This window comes from Trachurus trachurus (genome assembly GCF_905171665.1).
Source record: "Trachurus trachurus genome assembly, chromosome: 22".
Taxonomy (NCBI): domain Eukaryota; kingdom Metazoa; phylum Chordata; class Actinopteri; order Carangiformes; family Carangidae; genus Trachurus; species Trachurus trachurus.
This window is the reverse complement of record NC_139907.1, coordinates 16,536,984-16,556,690: the sequence shown is the minus strand read 5'-3', so window position 1 is coordinate 16,556,690 and position 19,707 is coordinate 16,536,984. Positions and strand designations below refer to the sequence as shown.

At 43.7% G+C, this 19,707-nt stretch overlaps 2 protein-coding genes across 2 annotated transcripts; one reads left to right on the top strand and one right to left on the bottom strand.

The window, feature by feature from the left end:
• Positions 1–133: 133 nt before the first annotated feature.
• tdrd9 (tudor domain containing 9) lies at positions 134–19,490 on the top strand (the record flags this gene model as incomplete). The annotated part of the gene is made up of 36 exons (XM_083998597.1): positions 134–267; positions 2,226–2,314; positions 3,676–3,813; positions 4,727–4,794; positions 5,363–5,584; positions 6,665–6,787; positions 7,055–7,135; positions 7,213–7,377; positions 7,465–7,568; positions 8,026–8,145; positions 8,364–8,448; positions 8,525–8,582; positions 8,707–8,811; positions 8,894–8,991; positions 9,084–9,215; positions 10,149–10,311; positions 10,424–10,487; positions 10,872–10,935; positions 11,043–11,087; positions 11,385–11,438; positions 11,712–11,828; positions 11,945–12,052; positions 12,594–12,694; positions 12,805–12,975; positions 13,831–13,942; positions 14,078–14,293; positions 15,265–15,354; positions 15,432–15,689; positions 15,819–15,986; positions 16,765–16,835; positions 16,921–17,030; positions 17,419–17,515; positions 17,623–17,761; positions 18,562–18,680; positions 18,824–18,896; positions 19,041–19,490. The coding sequence occupies 36 exons, from the start codon at positions 134–136 to the stop codon at positions 19,137–19,139; spliced, it is 4,161 nt and encodes a 1,386-aa protein (XP_083854723.1). The 3' UTR covers positions 19,140–19,490.
• rd3l (RD3 like) lies at positions 1,053–2,375 on the bottom strand (the record flags this gene model as incomplete). The annotated part of the gene is made up of 2 exons (XM_083997748.1): positions 1,053–1,425; positions 2,068–2,375. 2 exons carry the CDS (start codon positions 2,373–2,375, stop codon positions 1,053–1,055), a joined length of 681 nt encoding a protein of 226 aa, XP_083853874.1.
• Positions 19,491–19,707: the final 217 nt, after the last annotated feature.

Below are 19,707 nucleotides of genomic sequence, written 5' to 3'. Positions count from 1 at the left end.
CTTTTCTCCACATTATTGACAGTTTTCAGTCCGACGCCAGGGGGCCGCGTGAGTTTTTCCCTTTGGCTGTTCGCGCGTTTCGAAACGGACTCGACTCATTAATTATGTGATTAATTTAGAGACGTGAAGCAACATGAAGAAGGTTTTCACCGCAGAGCAGATTTCGGACTGGTTCACTTCTGGGACCGCGTTTGCAAGTATCAAACTTACAGAAGAGGCTGCAGAGAGAAAGTCGGAGGATGCACCGTCTAAAGCGGAAGAGCGCAGGTGAGTTCACCTGAGGGGCCGTGAACATGAGGTCGGCTGCAGGTCGGCTAGCCTCATGCTAACTAGCTTCCCTGCATACCAGTTTAACGGAAAGAAACGTGAAAATATTGCCACCTTAATTTTTTCCCCCATGAAACAATGAATATATAAAGATAAGAGCTGGTAACGTTACTGCACACATGTTTGAGCACGAGGTCCAACTTGCATGTCAAGTTGTGGCTGCAACAAGCTAATTAGTTGTGTCAATTGGGACCATGATTAGCAAGATGAGAAATAAGACAAAAACATGTGTCCTACACAAATTATGTTTATTGCAGCTTTTCTCCTCCCTTTCCTTTATCCATAGTTTTACTCAATTGTTAAGATGAAACAATGAGAAGACATTTTTAAGTCTTTGGTTAACACTAAAGACAGGTTTTTTTTTTTTTTTTTTTTTTTTTTAATAGGTAGGCAAGGCTTTCTTTTCTTTGTAAGACTCTAGCTAAAAACCTGTCACCCGTTTGTCCGGCCTGTACATGTTTTCAAATCCTCTGCCCACATGGATGCACCATGTATCCCTCTCCATGTAACTCTGCAGTCTGTTTTCAGGACAAACCAGTCACAGATTTGGGATGAAACATGGCAGGCCAGCAAAAACTAGTTTTTTTTTTTTTATAATAAAATGCACTATGAACAAAAATCCATGAAATATCTAAAGCTAATACAGTCTTGGATCTCATCTCCATGCTGAGGATGTGATGACTGGTCTTCCTTGTGTTGGGGGTAAGGTTGAGCAGTTTAACCTTTCACAGAGTCGTGCTGTAAGCCCCTTTGGGCCTCAGAGGAACTGGATAGTAATATGGAAGATCCCAGTCTCTTTTTGCTGCCAGTGAACCAGAGTAGCGCATGGCCCGGTCCACATACCCAGAGATGGTTGGGATCTCTTCCCTTGGGTGGTCTCCACAGTTGGGAACAGTCGGCGTGACAAAGCCCTGCTTCATCTTGTAGCGGCTGGTCCAGGCCTCCATCGGTTGGAGCTGCGCCGCCTGCACCGAGAGGTCCTCATCATCATCATCATCATCATATTGCCTTTGACTCAGGAAGTCCCTCAGCACTTGCTTGAAGACAGACGCCAGCTCCCAGGGCCTGATGTTGTTGGTGGCCAGCACTTCACGAAACCTGTGAAACGATGCATCGATACAGTTAAAAACCTGAATTTTCAAGACTTGAGTGTGTAATGTTTATGTATTTTACCCATCCCCAAAGTTAAACCCTGCAAGCCCTTCCAGTTACTGAGCGTCTTGTAGTTTGAAGAATGACGGATCTAGGACAACAGCACAGATTTGTGGAAATGGTACAAACATCATAACACCAATCTTACTAAATATGTTTTTCTTTGGTAATATTTGGTTATGTAAGCACTAGCAGCACACACCAGTGACCTAGTAGTTGGGTTTTATGGGGAAAAGTAAGTAGGTCACAGTGTTCAGACATGTAGAGCAACTCTTCAACCTTCTTTTAATATCATAATTGTTAACATGGGGCTGATGAAAGGAAAGCCCTGCAGTCTGGCTGCACTCGGCCTTGCAGGGCATCCTTCACCTTCACATGTTCACACCCTACATGGCCCGCCGCCGTGACAGTAACACATAATGGCTTTCTTGGCAGTTCGCCCTGCCTCTTTCCCTTTGGGTCTTCTCTGCTTTTGCCTGCTGTCAGGCCTCGTGTTGACGCAATAGCAGCTAGCCACTGTTGACAGCATACTAATGTGAGGATGGAGCGTGGTGTGGTGTGGCGTGGTGTGGCCGCTACCAAAAACACCTGGAAAGGACGGTGGCCGCGTGGATCGGTGGGATCTGTGCACACAGGAACTCCAGCTGCCGTAGCTCCGACGTGGGGATGAGGGTCTGCAGTCTCGGGTACTTCTGAAACCAGTGGAGAGCCTGGGTGCCGTGGGCCAGCCTGTGCTCTCGCTCCAGTTCCCTCGCCAGCTGCTCGCGCTCCTCCACGTGCCACAGGAGCTCCCTGATCAACGTGCGGTTGGGCACGACCCCCGAGGTCTTGAGAGGTGGCGCTTCAGCTTGCGCCCTCGTCTCATGTGGCCACTTCATCCAGCTGAACAGAGGCATGGCGGTCACAGCAGACAATCCAGACAACTGGAAAAGGAAAAACAATATCTCTGTTGTTCTTCTAGACTGTGAAGCAATTTAAAGCAATTCAGTATGCTTGAGTACTTCTTCCTTCAAGGCAAGTTCTCTCTGAATCACACCTTCAATTGACAAGCGAGCATTACACCATGAGACAGACTGCACAAGGGCATGTGAATCCAATGAGGAAATGAAAGCTACTGTTAGGAACAGGAAAACCAAACACGAGGAGAAAGTCTGTAAAAAGCTAAAAGTTCCTGAAGAAGAAACTGCATTTGTGCCAAGTAAGGGTCAATATTTCACCCTTTAAAACCACAATGAGAAATGTGCAAGAAAATCTCAACTTAAGTTCTAACTGAGTTATATTAAATATTATATAATATTATCTTTAACTGTTTGGCTGTATTAAAATTAATGTTTTCAAGTTTGACAGTGAAGGATGTTTGCACTGTATCTAAACTGACCTCTGGTCTGGTGCTATGATTGCCTTCAGTTCAAGTCAAACCCTGCAAAGCACAATGTCCCAGGTGTGTGTGTGTGTGTTTGGCCCTTTTGTTCAATATGATGGATTCAACACAGCTTCCACCTGGGATTCAGATGGATTACACAGCCTGCAGGGTCAGAGGTCAGCCGCACTGAGCACTTCACACATCGTAAGGTTGCAAAAACCCGTGTTCCTCTGCTGCTCTGGTGTCTGCTTTGATTCCTGAGTGCCTGGACAGCTGTGATGAATTATCACTGTAACATCTTGCTGAAGATTAAAAGCAAAAGATTTGTACTTACAGGTGAAAACTGCGCTGCTGATGCTGCTTTTGTGAGATATTCAGAAACCAAGCAAAGACGAGCTCTTCATAGAGAACAGTCTCCAGCCTTTTGGCAGTCCACGCAAACTTCATTCCTTCACTCGCTGTTGACGACGTCCCTCAAAAGCCATCAAAGGAGCACATCGTGTGCGTCCGCAGCAATCCTCCAGTGTCTTAACTGTTGGTAGCGTTGGTCCTCTCTGTGTTGTAGTTATTGTCTTGTCCTTATCATCCCTCCCGCTGCTCCTGTCACGCAGACTTTTTCCAGGAGAGTTAGTCACACACTGTTAACTGACTAAGAGCTGTCACCTCTCCTCTCCCTCTTCACCCCACTCTCCTCTGTGCAGTGTGCAGCTTTGTTCTAAGGTCAGATGCTTTGTAGCTCGCACGAAACGTGTGCATCGGAGAGAAAGAGAGAGGGCGAGGGTGCATGTGTGCGCACAAGCCGTGGGTGTGTTGTGTTTGAGCTCCACTGTCAGAGTTTGTGCCTGCTGTTGCGATAAAATCCTCCCCTCACAAAGAGAAAGGGAGAGGCAGAGACAACTGGGAATGCTTTCCCGGCTACAGCGCTGCAGGCCTGGCTGAGCTGACCAGAGGAGGCACAGACTCGGAGCAAAGTTAGACATGACATTAAGTAATGATGTGGGCAGAGCTGCTGGTATTTTCTTGCGATTGCATTTTACTTTTAATTATAAACTCAGTTTTGTTGCTCAAAAAAATGCCTTCATTTCTGAGAACTGCCCCGGTCCTGGTCTGTCTGGTCTGGTGTGTCAAATCACATGAAGTGCTGCAGGACCCAGTCTCAGCCACAGTAGATTCAGCTAAGGTGATGATGAAGGCTGACCAGCTATAGCATATTCACATTTCTACAAGCTATTGCGTATATAAATAAAATAAAACACAGCGCTGAGAGACACTGACCTTGAATCTATCCAGGATCTGGAGGGGAAGTTATTAAAGCTGCCGTTAGTTCAGCCTCTTACTTAAGCATGGCCTTAACAGTACATTCAACATTCAGTAACTGTATGTTTCTTAGGTTTTCTGAGATCGTGAGTTGCTTACGTGAATGACTGAAGAGAGTTGTCTGTCACATATGAATAGAGAGAAGGAAAGGTTTTGTCCCCTATAAAGAGAGATTTCTGTCTAGTCTCTGTGATATTGAAGTAAGTGACTTTATAATCTAAGCGTAAACTGGGGCAGAAAACCTGGACTTTTCAATTCCAATACATTGTGACGTATTTAATCAAGCCATTATAATTAATAGATTATTCATATATCGCATTTTAGTCCCTTACAGGATTTTAAGAGCCTCCAACATTATAAATCTGATTTCTTTTCAGATCACCAGATGTTCCTGCAGAGGGCAGCCCAAAGAGCTTGAACACTGAACCTGCCCCGAAGAGTGAGTTTTGAACTTTTACTGTCTTCATTTTTACCTTCATAGTAAAAATGTACAGAAAACTGCAACAGATTGTCAAACAGTATTTCTTATACGTTTTAATCTCGACCTCTGTGTTTCTGAATCTCCAGGTGCTGCTCCTCCACCACTCTTGAGCTACGAGTATCCCAGTTTGCCCATAACTAAGAACAGACAGGAGGTAAAATGTAGCGTCCACACAGCCTGATGGTCTCTAAGTGCACACTCGTTCTCCCCTAGTTGTTTTACTTATGGTCATATTAAGAATTGTACTGAAAATGTCACTATGACCTTAGGACACTGGTACTTCAAAGCTTTTACTGTTTGCCCAAGATGAACCCGGTGTTATGTGATGTTCAGGACAACACCTAACGTGAAACTCACCAGGCAAAAACATTTCTATTGTTTATGTGTGTGTATATTTTAGGAGCTCATGCGGTCATAGAAGATGCACTTTTTTAATGTAGACTGTAAAGTCTGGACTTCTGATTACAAATCAGTTTATAACATCCATCTATACAACAATTTCATAACTTATTATTACATTTCTTTTTTATAGCGTAGATACTGTATGTTACAAATGGCCAAATGGTTTTCTTTTTTTTTTGTTTTTGTCTCTCTGTGTGTGTGTGTGTGTGTGTGTGTGTGTGTGTGTGTGTGTGTGTGTGTGTGTGTGTGTGTGTGTGTGTGTGTGTGTGTGTGTGTGTGTGTGTGTGTGTGTGTGTGTGTGTGTGTGTCCCTGCTTCCAGCTGGTTTCACTCATAGAAAACAACTCTGTGCTGATAATTCGAGGAGCCACAGGCAGTGGCAAGACCACCCAGCTGCCACAGTATATTCTGGACCACTACAATGAGAAAAACGCCTCCTGCAACATCGTGGTCACGCAGCCACGCAAAATTGGGGCCATCAGTATCGCTCGATGGGTCGCCACGCAGCGAAAGTGTACTCTGGGTAGTCTGGTAGGATACCAGGTAGGTGCATCTGAATCTGATTCACCCAAACTGTGCAACACATTATAAACATATGAAGTGTCGTGTTTGTATCTGTTTAATAATAAATAAGTGAGATAAAGGATGGAAAGAACACCTGTGCCACTCTCATGTAATAACAGTAGCTCTGCACTCTCTGGCCTTCAGTGGTTTACTGTAGACTGCACATAAGCATTGCATCTCTCACAAAAAAGTGTTTTTTGTATGCATGTGTTGACAAAATCTTTGTTGCCAGGGTGTCTAACTGTATTGTGCAGAGCTCTGAAATACTGCTAATAATAACTGTTGTCTCCTCCGCTTGATGCAGCCCTCTGGAGTTAAGGATGATGTAATTTAAAGTGGGAGCAATAATAAACAGTTGATATTAGTGAGAGATGTAATGTCCAGGTAATGCAGTACAACCTGAATGTCATGCGCTGTTGCTAAGGTGATTTTAAAGATGTTTTTTTTTTTTTTTGTTCGCTCCAAGGGTTGAGCTCTCTGCTTTTTCCTCTTTGGGTCTTTTTGTCTTGGTTTATGAAAGTCGTTCAGTCGGTGAATGGAAAGTTCTTTTGTGCTCAGAGTTGAGTCAGCGAAGCAAAAGTATTTCCCTAAGGTCAGACACAGGGTAGCAATGGATTTTTATCTCAGGTCACTGATATTTTCTCCAAAACCAACCAGAAATGGTTACGTTGCAGACATTAGTTTTGAGGCCTAAAGCCATTGTCGGGAAAGTTTACTCCGGTCTTTTCTGTTCATCTTTCTGATGCAGTGGAATATAAACTGATAGGAGACAGTAAGTCTGTGTTTTATGAAGAAATTCCTTGATTTGCCAGCGGAAAATTGTAAAACGTGTTTTCTGGAGCTCAGTGAATCTGTGCAGTGCTTTTGTGTGACAGACTTACAAAAAAACATAGATGGTGTAGTCCTGCAGACAGACATCTCCAGGGAGACAGGGTGGTTATAACGATGAGCTCATTGGACTCTCAGATCTTTGTAGAGACATAGTAGTGATTTACAGTGTCAATGTTCAAGCATATGTGGGCAAATTTATATGAAACTCTTTGAGTATTTGTTTTCCAGGTCGGACTGGAGAAGATGGCAACTGAGCACACCCGACTAATCTACATGACCACAGGCGTGCTGCTGCAGAAACTGGTTTCAGCCAAACGCCTGGCAGAGTACTCCCACATCTTTGTAGATGAGGTGAGGAGCATTTTAAAAGTACATGTTCGTTTCTGTTAACTGGCACAGATCACATATTATTTGTCTTACTAAGCTTAGATAAATAATGGTAATTTTACTAAGAAATGTGGGCTTGTTAAATTCTAGTTTATCCCATTTAATGTTGCCATGATTATTTCATTTTATTTCATCACACCTCTTTTGTTTTGGATTCATTTATATTTTACATTACCCCGGGGGGGAGGGTCTGATCCTGTTTTCAAATCACTGATTGTTGTTTTACCCAAGGTTCATGAACGCACCGAGGAGATGGACTTTCTGTTACTGGTTCTGAGAAAACTACTTCATTCCAGCTCCCGTTACGTCAAGGTAATCACAATAAACACCCCTCCTCCGTCACCTTCAGTCAGTTGAACTCATTCATATAACCTGTATTTTTTCCTCAGATCATCCTCATGTCAGCCACCATAAACTGCAGACAGTTTGCGGAGTACTTTGCCACCCCAATATGGGGCAAGATGACTCCAGCCTACATATTTGAAGTGGAGGGGAAACCCTACGCCATTGAGGAGTTTTACCTGGACGACCTCCAGCACTTGTTTCCATACAGGGTAAAGACGAAGTAGTTATTTACTGATGGTGGCTGTTCTCTCTGTTGTGAGGCCAAACAGTCTACATGCTTTGATGCTTCTCACCAGGTGGAGTCCCTTAATCGAGAAGACCCTCACATCTCTGTGGAGATGTACAGTCTGGCCATCAGCCTCATCCAGAGCTTTGACGAGATGGAGGGCAAAGATACCAGGTGAAGCCTCGGTGGTTCATCGCTGAGCCAGACACGATGTTGTCCCCTTCGTTCAGTTACAGAAAAAGTTGGAAAAGTTTAAGGCACTTCAGATGTTTAGATTATCTGAGAGGCCTGTGATCGGTCCCAAATTTATGCTGCAACATGACAATGACCCAATAATTACAGCCAAAAATAACTATTTTAATTCACAAGAAGAATACCGAGTCCTGATCTCAACATTAACCTGCCAGTCAAGTACCTTTAAAAAAAACTGTGCAAGTGTATGGAGAACTGGTACTAAAGCGTCACAAAAGTATGATTTGATACAGGTTTCTTCTGTTGCTTTGACATTATATGAAGTTAATCGATAAATAAAGACTATTCATGGCATTATCTTTGAAAGTATATACACTTATAGTGCTTGAAACTTTGGACAATACTGTACGTCTTGGATCGTGTGATTGTGTTTTAACAGGAAAGCTGAGAACGAAGGTGGCCTGACTCTGTCAGACAGAGGCAGCGTGCTGGTTTTCCTTCCTGGTATCCATGAGATAGGCTACATGCAGGAGGCCTTGGCCAAGCTGGTCCACAAAAGGTTTGCTTTTGAGTCTACCTCTACGTTTAATCACCTGGAGCCAAGTTCTGGCTTTCTTTTGCAGGACGAGTCAGTTTTGTTCTTCAGTGATGACGAGTAGAACTAATATCCCATAATATTACAGTGCTATTACATTAATATATGAACCTACTCAACCTTTTCACCTGTGATGAGTGTTTATACTCATCATTCACAACAAATGGACTTGTGTTGTTCAGATTGCAGGTTTACCCTCTGCACTCCACGGTGACTCTGGAGGAGCAGAGCGGTGCCTTTCTGTGCCCGGTCCCTGGATACAGGAAGGTAAAAACAGTTCATCTAATTCTGTCCCACATGTGTTTGAGTATCTGCTGTACTAATAATATTTTCACATTTACAGGTCATCCTCTCTACCAACATTGCAGAGAGTTCAGTCACTGTTCCAGATGTCAAATATGGTGGATTTCAGTTTTTTTTTAACTTAATTTCAGTTTTTTTTTTTTTTACCTTGATGCAAATCATTTATCACTTATATGTGATTATCAATTTTGATTTGTAACTGTGCATTTTTTGCCATCACAGTCATCGACTTCTGCCTGGCCCGTCACATGGTCTGTGACCCAGATACGAACTATCAGTCTCTGCATCTCACCTGGGCGTCCAAAACCAACTGCAACCAGCGCAGGGGTACGGTAGCTACAGCACAGAGCGTTTAACAGTGTCCGTTCACCTCTGACCTCTCCCTTACCTCCCCCCTTCGTTACTGCAGGTCGGGCAGGACGAGTATCCAAGGGTTACTGTTACCGTCTTGTCTCCAGAGAGTTTTGGAGAAATGAAATCCTAGACTACATGATACCAGAGATACTGGCAAGATAATTCAAATACCAAAGTTTTGTTTTTGCAGTAATGAGAATGGCCCTGTCAATCATCCTGTGCCATACTCTTTGTCTTCCTCTCAGCTTGCCCCCTTGGCCACCATCTTGCTGAAGGTGAAGCTGCTGGACATGGGAAATCCCTGCTCGCTCCTCTCAACAGCGCTCTCACCCCCCAACCTCGGTGACATCGTGAGATCGGTGCTCCAACTCAAAGAGGTCAGTAAAAAGACGCCAGATAGATGATTCTTCCCCGAGACAGTCACTAATGTTTAGTCAAGTACGTCTGAATTTGGGGCTGTAATGATGACCGTTATGTATTCGGGCGGGCAGCTGACCACTCAGCTCTGTCACAGAGTATTAGACACAGAGGTCTTTCACAGGAGCTTTGTGTCAGCCAGTGTTAGGATTGTCTAGTCTGTTAGGTGAGCCGAATTTAGGGCAGTGTGGGCTTGTTTCTGTTTCCATCACTGATACATTTCAAGATAAACATAGATTGCAACATCCATCAATACCTATTGAATCAACAAAGGTAAACAATTAGATAAGCCATTTACATGTCCAAATCAATTAGATATTAAAAGTAAAACTCTTACTTAAAGGGATACTTCACCCAAAATCGATAATTCACCAATTTTCTACTCACCGTCATGGCAAAGAAGGGTTCGGACAACTTTCTGAGTTATCAAAACGCTTTTGGAGTTACAGTTGGGGTCCGACTGGCAATGGATTTTCATATAATGGCAGCGGATAGAGTTCACGTTTGAATCGTCCAAAACACACACTATGAAACATCCAAATACCTCCATACTGCTCGTTTGTACTGACCCAAGTGTCCTGAAGCCGCGACATGAAAAAGTTGTTCGGGAAAAAATAATTTGATCTCTGTTTTTCGCCTTGTTGTAGCAGTAGCTCGTAGTGGCTCTGTTGATGTTTGTATGCATGCGCGAGATTTGCTGCGAGATGTTCGTTTGTCATTGTAAACCATTGGATGTGTGATGTAAACATGGAAGAACATCTCGCAGCCACTTCCTTGGCATGGCGGTAAGTAGAAAATTGGTGAATTATCGATTTTGGGTGAAGTATCCCTTTTTAATGTTCAGGCGGTAATTAAAGCTGGAAATGAAATTCATGCTGTATTTTATTCTGCAGATGGGAGCACTGTCTGTGAAAAGTGACGGCAAAGATCAAAATGACGACGGCATTCTGACGTTCCTGGGCCGAGTGCTGGCCCACTTACCTCTGGACCTGTACCTGGGGAAGATGATCGTCCTGGGCCACGTCTTCGGCTGCCTGGACGAGTGCCTCATCATAGGTCAGTCTGTGAACGGGACTCTTGTTACCACACGTGTGCAGACATAAAGGCGTAGACTGGTGTTTGTGTGCATGTAGGATCTGTCTTTGAGTGACTGTTTGTTGATCCTCAGCTGCCTCGCACTCTCTGAGGAGTTTCTTTGCCATACCATCCATGCAGCAGCTCGCCGGCCAAAGGTGAGTCACCTCCACTAACTGCTATAACTCACAGGCAGCCGGGCTGTCGGTAGAGATACGTTTTGAGTCTCAACAAAGAAACAGGGTATTTGGGACAACATGAAGTCAAGACCCCTCCGTTGACTCACTTCTACATCTTAAGTCCCATTGCAGTGTTTTGTGGCTAATGAGATGCCTTGCAGTGGAAAACAGATGCTCACAGTCTAAACATGAACATGATGCCTCTCTCATACTGTGGTCATTAAAACGGAGCACGTTGCTTTTGTTGCACTAGATGCTTATAGAGTTTATGTCACAAGCCGCAACATGTTTTCATCGGGATATGTACAGAAACATGTGCAGTGTATTCTTTCTATCTGACATGGATGGTCTTTGTAAATCCAGGAGCAAGTTGGCCTTTGCCCGTGGCACACCAAGTGATTCCATAGCTTTTGTCAACGCCTTCAAGGTAAAGTGTTTGTTGTCAAGTCAGAAGCAAGTTGTTGTGCTCAGGGGATTACATATTTGTCTACTGGCTGTTGTCTTTTAAACTGCTCCGTATTGTCCCACTGTTAGGCATGGCGCTCATCCAAAATGAGAGGACAGCTGAGACACCCAAAGGTGAAACCAAACAAGAAACAAACACGCTCTCTGCAAAAAGCAACACACACAAATTTATATGCTGATTTTATTGTTTATAGCATGGAAAAATGGTGCACTGCTGTTGTTCAAAGCCATCCCTTGAAACTCCAGTTATTTATCTTAAATTATCTTTATGATTGGTATAACAGTACAACACTGTAGCTTACAGAGAGGCGAGGGAAAGTAGATGTAATGAGCCTTGTCTGTATATATCTAAACTGTACATGAAAACCTTTGTCACTCTGTTTTTCTTTTCCTTTGCTGCTCTCTCCTTAGGATGAACTGGACTGGGGAAGAGAGAACTTCATTCAGATCAAGAGGATCAGAGAGGTACAGACGAAATGCAGAGGGATGAGTTCATGGAGGCTCTTCTCATCACCTATCCTACTTAATCCTTTCCTACATAAAATTCTTCATCAATTCCATGTCAAATTTCCATAGCAAGAATAGATTTTATTATTTTTTTTTTTTTAAAGTTGTGTAAGTTGATTGTGCCCATTGTCAGTAAAAATTTCAACATCCAGTCATCATGGGCTAAATGAATGATATTAAGATGTTTGAAAACAATAGTTGGCGTCGCCTCAGCAGTAACTCACTGTCCAGGTTGCAGAGTTGTATGAGGACCTGAAGCGGCGTGTGGCCCAGTTCAACATGAACGTGCAGGAGCACACTGAACCGTCAGACTACACCAGCTCACACATGCAGAGTTTCATTCTTCAGGTTAGACACAGACGATGACATTTGCATAATGTGAATGAACTCCCAGGTCCACGTTCAGTTGCAGGACGCATTAGGGAGGCACCGATTGATCACCTGCCGACCGTTGTCTGTCCTAGGTGGTCATTGCTGGTGCCTACTACCCCAACTACTTCCTACAGGGAGAAATGGATGAAGAACTGGCCTCCAAAGAATTAAGTGGCCTCAACCCCAGAACAACAGTGATGGTATAACCCTAAATATTGGCAGCCAAGAGCGGGTTACTGTTTGAATTCGTAGTTGTAAAATATTTTTAGAAAGACGAAAGCTTAAAATTTGATGGAAACTTTTCGGTTACCCTTTAATTTACAGGGCGCTAATTACGTAATAATGTCAAGAAACGGACAAGATGTAACAAGTAATTGCGTCATAATGTCTAGAAATAGCCAATAAATAATGATCAATTTCATAGTAATGTCAAGAAATTGATATCCAAGAAATAACAATTACTTGTTGTGTAGAAATAGCCAAGAAATAATTGATTGTAATTGACAAGTGCAAGGACCAAAAAATTCAAACCATGAAAAGCATTTGTAATCTTTTGCCTTTATGAACATGACATTGCTATGAAATTGACCTTTATTTATTCTCTATTTCTTGACATAATTAATTAGTGGCCTGTAAATTAAAGGGTTGCCAACTTTACTCTTAAGGGGCAGCTAGTTTGACTTTAATGTTTTAGATTCATTATATAGGAAGCTGTAATATCAGATGTTGTGTTTTGTCCAGGTGAGGAACCTCCCTCCATTCAGTTTCTTGTACTACAAGCAGCTGCAGTCCCTGTTCCGTCTGTGTGGACAGGTCAAAACCATTTCCTTCGACAGCTCCAGGTAAACGGGGGCATCAAATGTCTCCACTTCGTTTATACCATGCACTTTTAATTTTATTACTGATAATGAACTTAAACTTGCACGCTCATCATCTGCCTGTTTGCGCTCAGAGCGTACATCGAGTTCTACAGGACGTCTCAGGACATGGGGGTGCTGCCAGAGGTGTCCCTCGCTCTTCTCCTGGCCCAGCAGACTCGGACCATGGAGCTGTCGGTTTACCCCATGGAACAAATAGAAAAAAGTGCTGGGAGCAGAAACTCGTCTCACATGAAATATGGAAGGTACGGCTTAAATCACACACAATGGAAAAGCCACACATAACTTCTCTATCTGTGACTGAAATCTGTTGCTGCATGAATTTAAAAAAAAACTGTATAAATTGTATCAATGAGGGGAAAAAATGCACAAAGGCCTGACTGTCTATTTTGAGGGGTGAGACTGTCTCTTTGGAAAGTGGAGCCCCCTGCACCACAGGCTGCATTGGTCAGTGCCCATGCGCTGAGCCTTAATATAATCTGACATCCTAGCACTCTGCATGACTTTCCTCAGCAATCACTTTGACTCAGAGAGGGTAGGTTTTAGGCAGACACAGCACCAGCTCCTTCCTACCTCCCTCTGGGAGGTCGGCGATGGGGTGACTCTGCATATTATTGAATGTCCGACAACAACACAGCTCACTATTCTCTGCCCTCACCGATTACAGTCCCTTCAACAATGATATTTACTCAGGGCTTCAACTTAAAATATCTTTGGCATATTTTAGGAACCTTGAAATAGATTTTACATTTCGATCACTCAAGCAAAGATTCCCACATACTGCATACCAGCTTTAAGACATGGGGTTTCTTCTCCAAGACTAATGCTTCCAGTCCTGTAATCCCTTCGAGAAATCATTGCATCAGTTGATTTGGACAGTAGTAAATTGAATCTCCTTTGATGTTATATTTTGATTTAGGATACACTGTGAACACGTGTCAGACAGCTCTGTAAAGCCATTAAAATAACGTGATGTTATGACGTTCAACATCAAAGCAGCAATAAATCCAGTCTGACACCATGTTCACAGCGTGACTGCAGTGAAAGCGATTGTGCACATAACATTAAAGTCCCGTTCTCTGCGTGTCATTTCTGTCCAGAGTGAACGTCGACTTTGAGAACCAGTCTGTCTGCCCGGTGGGAGTGGTGAGCGGCACCATCGACCCAGATAAGCTGCCGCCCAATCGCTTGTTTGTGGTGAACGTCACAGAGGTCAGTCCTCTCTGCATTTGACTTGGTTTGACATATTTCAAAAGAGGAACTGTGAAAAACCTGTGAAGGTCATGTTGTTTGGTGTTAACTATCTGAATCTTTAATGAGCATCTCCTCTTCTCCACTCTGCTGCAGGTGGTGGAGGTGGGGCATTTCTGGGGCTTCCAGGCAGACGAAGCCAGCCTAGAGAAGCAGCGCCATCTGACAGCTAACATCAACAAACGCACACTGCATCCTGTAACTGTGTCACTCTACCCCAACCTGCTGTGTCTGGCGCCGTACTCCGAGATTAAGGAACAGTGCCTGTACTATCGAGCCAAGATCCTACACATACGTGGCAACACAGTGGAGGTGAATATCGCTCACACGACGTCGCAGTTCCCTCGTCAAGATGAAGCACGTCGTCCATTCAAATGTCTTGTAACAATTGTCATTATCTTCTGTTTTCTTTTCCCAGCAGCTATCTCTAATATGAGTGTGTTATGGCTTTCACACACAATGTAGTTGAACAAAGTAATATTTATTTATAGACGTGCAGACCGTTGGTATAGCAGTACAACAAGTGAAGTAAACAATGTTTATGTGTTTGATGTGGCTCAGTAGATAGTATGTCGTTCTACAGGAACAGGGCTCACTAAAGGTTTTTACGATCTCACTTGCTCAGTTTGTCATTGGGGATATGTCCAAGTCTGGTGATCCAACCAGATGACGGGGAAAGAAATCTCTACTAAAGGCATGAATATAGTGAATTCAGCATGAATACATGTAGAAATGAAAGAGTTGTTGGTCAGAACTGGCAGTGTTTGCATTTTGTGTTTATGCAGACACGTGTACATATTGTACTACATCTTTGGGTTTAAAGGGACAAACTGAACAAAGTAGGATAGCAGTTGTTCATATCATCTAATGTAGAGTTCTCAATTTCAGCCCGGAATGCGACCCGAACCAGCCCTGCCCAACAAGCTGGGGACGGGCCAACAATTTATACTAATTTATACTAAATACACTCAGTCCAGGAGCCAGGATGAAGTTACTGAGGGGGTACAGCTCCGCTTCATGTCAGAACCATGGACAGTCACTGCAATTCTCCTCTCTGTAACACTTGTATCTTGACTAGTGTTTTTGTTTTTGCTGATTTTCTTGTGTACCGTACACAACAGGCCCCCTCGTGGTGCGGGGTGTGAGACTGTCGGGCTCTGGTTCAATATTATTCGTGATGATCTTGGGCGAGTCGGGCTCGGGCTTCAACTCGTTCGGGTCAGGTTTGGATTGTCAGGCCAGTTGGGAAGTCTCATCTACAGAGAGTTTCTGTCTTCCTGCAGGTGTTTTTCTTGGACTTTGGCAACACAGCGGTCGTGGCCTCCAGCGGCCTCATGGAGCTCCCCTCCGACCTCCTGTCGCATGCTTTCCAGGTAGCAACATAAACACTATTCGACCTTTCGAACTTTTGAGCAAACTTTAACCCTTAAGGCTCTGTTCCTCGTCTCAGGCTCAGGAGTTCAGGGTCACGGGGATGCTTCCATCAGCCCAGTGCATCATCATGGGAAACAAGTGGAGCAGCCGGGCCAGAGACCGTTTCATCACACTGGTGAAGGGCAACTCCCTCATCGTGTCTCTCTACTCCATCTTACACAACGTCATGCGCGTTCAGCTGCTGATCAGCACGGAGACGACCAACGCAAGCGTGGTGGACATCCTGGTGGAGGAGGGACACGCTGTGAGGGCTGAAGAGAGCTTCGACTCTAAGGTGAGTGAACAGTTCAGATCTCACGGTGTCCCAATGAATGTGTTCAGCACTGTGTAATGTAGAGTTAATCAAGAAAACTGCTGAATGCTCTTCTCAGTCAACATGTCTGATCTTTGCGGGCTCTTGCAGCAAAACCATGAGGTCCTGGAGTCTCTGTACAGGGACATGGAAACAGGTAACTACGTCCCTAACACCGCCACCGGCTCCTGGAAGGATCGCAAGAGAGAGGATAAGGAGCTCATCGACAGCCTACTCTCTCACTTCTCCAAGACCAACCAGCCCTATTCCAGGACAAAGGCAAGATAAACTACAGCTCTCAAAATATTTTCATATGTTACATTTTAGTAATAAGGGGAAAAAAATCACTGATTGCACAGCACTTTTGGAAGCAGCGCCACAATTTGATCTACACTGAACGAAAATATAAACGCCCCACTTTTGTTTTTGCTCCCATTTTTCATGAGCTGAACTCAAAGACCTAAAACGTTTTCCTTTTATACAAAGGTCTATTTCTCTCAAATATTGTTCACAAATCTGTCTAAATCTGTGTTAGCGAGCACTTTGCCGACTCCTTTGCCGAGATAATCCATCCAGCTCACAGGTGTGGCATATCAAGATGCTGATTAGACAGTGTGATTATTGCACAGGTGTGCATTAGGCTGGCCACAATAAAAGGCCAGTATTTGAGAGAAATAGACCTTTTGTGTACATAGAAAATGTTTTAGGTCTTTGAGTTCAGCTCATGAAAAATGGGAGCAAAAACAAAAGTGGGGTGTTTGTTTATTTTAATGTTGTTACCATAATTACACTGAACAAAAATATAAAGTAAATTAAGTTGAAACTTTAGTATTAAAATGTGTTTTTTGTGTGTAGAGATGTTTATTTTTGGTTGTGAGCTGGTTTTGTCCAGCAGATGGAGCCATTTCAGTGGCTCAGTTCACACAATGGAGGCACACCCGTTCTGTCTGATTGTACAGTGACGACAGAGGGAGCACAGTTTCTGAATCACGATAACCAATGGATGCATGAACACATCAGGTGATGTCTGGCTGCTTCCTTCTGTCTCACACCACAGGCCCAGCTGCACGGACCGCACAGTCCTTACAAAATAAACTTCCACAGCTTGAGCCACAAGACCTACTACAAGTAAGCACCACGTAGACCAAGACCAAAGTAAACATCCGAGTTTGTTCACTGCTTACGAGTGTGTGTGTGTGTCCTTCTCCTACAGGACTGTGTGTGTGGAGAAGTGCAGCATCAACTCCCTGGCCATAAATGAAAACCCTCACTCCAAACACCAGAGGATGCTGGTGGCCGGGAGTGTGTCGGTCAACTCCACAGGTACCAGATTAAAAAGAAAATCTGTTTATATAAACCCAGAAGCATTGATTTACAGCTTAAAACGCCACTAAACTATATGTAGGTTCACAATGAATCGAAGGATTTGTAATATTCACAAAAAACCATCAGCAGCTCTTCAGCTCAACTCGCCTCTCCTGAGCCTTTTAGTCTCTTTTAGTTCATTGTTTTCGTTAAAAAATTATGTTCCTCAAGAAAGATGTGATGAACTGACTGTCCACAGCAAACAACAAACACCTGGTAACTCTCTGGGGAACGTAGCAGAAAGAGTAATATTTTATTTAGTTCTGTTTGTTTGTCTGCATGTTCTTCCAAATGTCTGAGTTGCAGCTTCTGAGCGTGTGTGTGTGTGTGTGTGTGTGTGTTGCAGGTACACGCATCCTCCTGAAAGACACCACAATCACGCCGGACATCCCTGGACTGCCTGCGCTCCTTACCATGCTCTTCACCCCTGTCATGGAGTTGCGGTTAGTCAGACGTGCAGACCTACAGTACCGTTGCACAGTGAAAAGGCAGCACAGTCAAGAAGTCATGGTAATATTTATGGATGTTTGTTTGGTTTTTTCCCCCACAGGACTAATGAAGAGAGGACCTGCTACACCGGCGCCCTCTGTGGGCTGGGCTGGGACAGTCGAACGCAGGAGGGCATCCTACCTGAGCACGACATTGAACTCGGTTTTGATGTCAAGTTTGACGTGGAGGACATCATTGAGGTAACGGACAGAGAGCAGGAAGACAGATTAGTTTTTGTTGTCTCTTCTCACAGTGGTTAGGAAAGTTGATCCATCCCCTTGTCTGTATCTGCAGCTAAGTACACCGATCCAGTACAACAATATTGTGTTAGTCCCCCTTTTTGCTGCCAGATACGCAACAAACCGCGATGCACCGTGTGTTCTGCCACCTTTCTATCAGAACCAGCATTAACTTCTTCAGTAGTTTGAGCAACAGAAGCTCGTCTGTTGGATCGGACCGAACACAAGCTGCAGGTTTTGAGATGCTGTGACCCAGTCCTTGAGTCATCACAGTTTGACCCTTGTCAAACTCACTCAAATCCTTACGCTTGCCCATTTTTCCTGCTTCTAACACGTCAACTTTGAGGACAAAATGTTCACTTGCTGCCTAATATATCCCACCCACTAACAGGTGCCATGATGAAGTGTTCCCCTGATCATTATACCTGATCGAATGCAAATTAATGCAAAATGTCAGATTGAAACTTTGTTTTGTTTTGTTTGTTTTGTTTACTTTATCATAAGACTGTTGCTCAGTGACTGACAGATTATTTCAGAATAATTATGTATTCAGTGAGGGGCAGGCAATATAAGATGTATCTTCCTCTTGTGTTTTGGCATGTTTATTGGAAAAACGCGTGAAATTACCTTGGCTGGAACAAACAAGAAAAATGAAGTATAATGGGCGTCCCAGTTACTGCAATACTCCACTATTACACGCTGCAGCACCATCTCTTACGTATTGATGGGTATGTTCTGTGTTTTCTTTCTGTCTTCTTCAGATCAATGCGCTGCGTGTGGCTATGAATCGCCTGGCGTGTGACGGACCCTGTGGCACTTTGCACCTGGGGCCCGACAGGATCAGCCACCTGCAGGAGGACTGTCGGGAACGCCTCCTGAGGTTACACACACACACACATAGCACCCACAAAAATCAAGTCTAAATGTTCAAACGTGTGTGTGTGTGTGTGTGTGTGTGTGTGTGTGTGTGTGTGTGTGTGTGTGTGTGTTAGTAATCTGTGTTTATCCTGTGTAATATAACAGGCTGTTCACCAAGTCGCCTCCAAGAGAAGCAGTCGTACCACTCTTCTACGAGAAACAGGATAAATGGAACCAGGTGTGTTGCACTGGTGCTTCTCCATCCTCTACTACTTTATATTTCATCGTCAGCTCTTCTAAATACTGTACTGTACAGTACATGTTGTTATTTGAGGCGCATTGTAGCGCTGTATGTTTTAAAGTTTGTTTATTGGTCATGTAGGTGGATCCCTCTCTGAGGATGGACGTCATGGAGTCGGGTGGTGGAAAGACGAGAAGCGTTCTCTTCCAGCTGCACCCTGTTACTCTCCTCAACACATAACAAGGCACTTTAAAACATTGAACACTGACGTTCAGTTGAACTGATTCTAATGCTGTATTGTAATGTGAATTTAATTTTAATTTAATCTTAAATCTAATTTAATTGAATGTTTAGAGGATAACTAATTTTACCTTTTTTTTGTACGTTCAAGTGAAACTGTAGCTTTCAGTAGCACAGAAAAATCCTCAGTCTTTTCCTTGTTGCTAGCAGCTGTTACTAAAATCAGTTTTCCCTGTTCAAACAGTTAAGTGCTAATAAGAAATGTACAGTTCATTGATTGGATTCAATATGTATAGCTTGTTGTAACATTGTTTCAGCAGTGGGCCATTAAAAATAGTTGTTTGCAACAGATGAGGCTCATCAGTCAGCCTTCATTCAAATATAGTTTCATTGTGACCCAAGAGTCAAGTTAAATTTGTCACGACAGAAACCCCCACTCTCTCTCTCTCTCTCTCTCACTCACACACACACACACACACACACACACACACACACACACACACACACACACACACACACACACACACACACACACACACACACACACTCTCTCTCTCTAAGCTCCTAC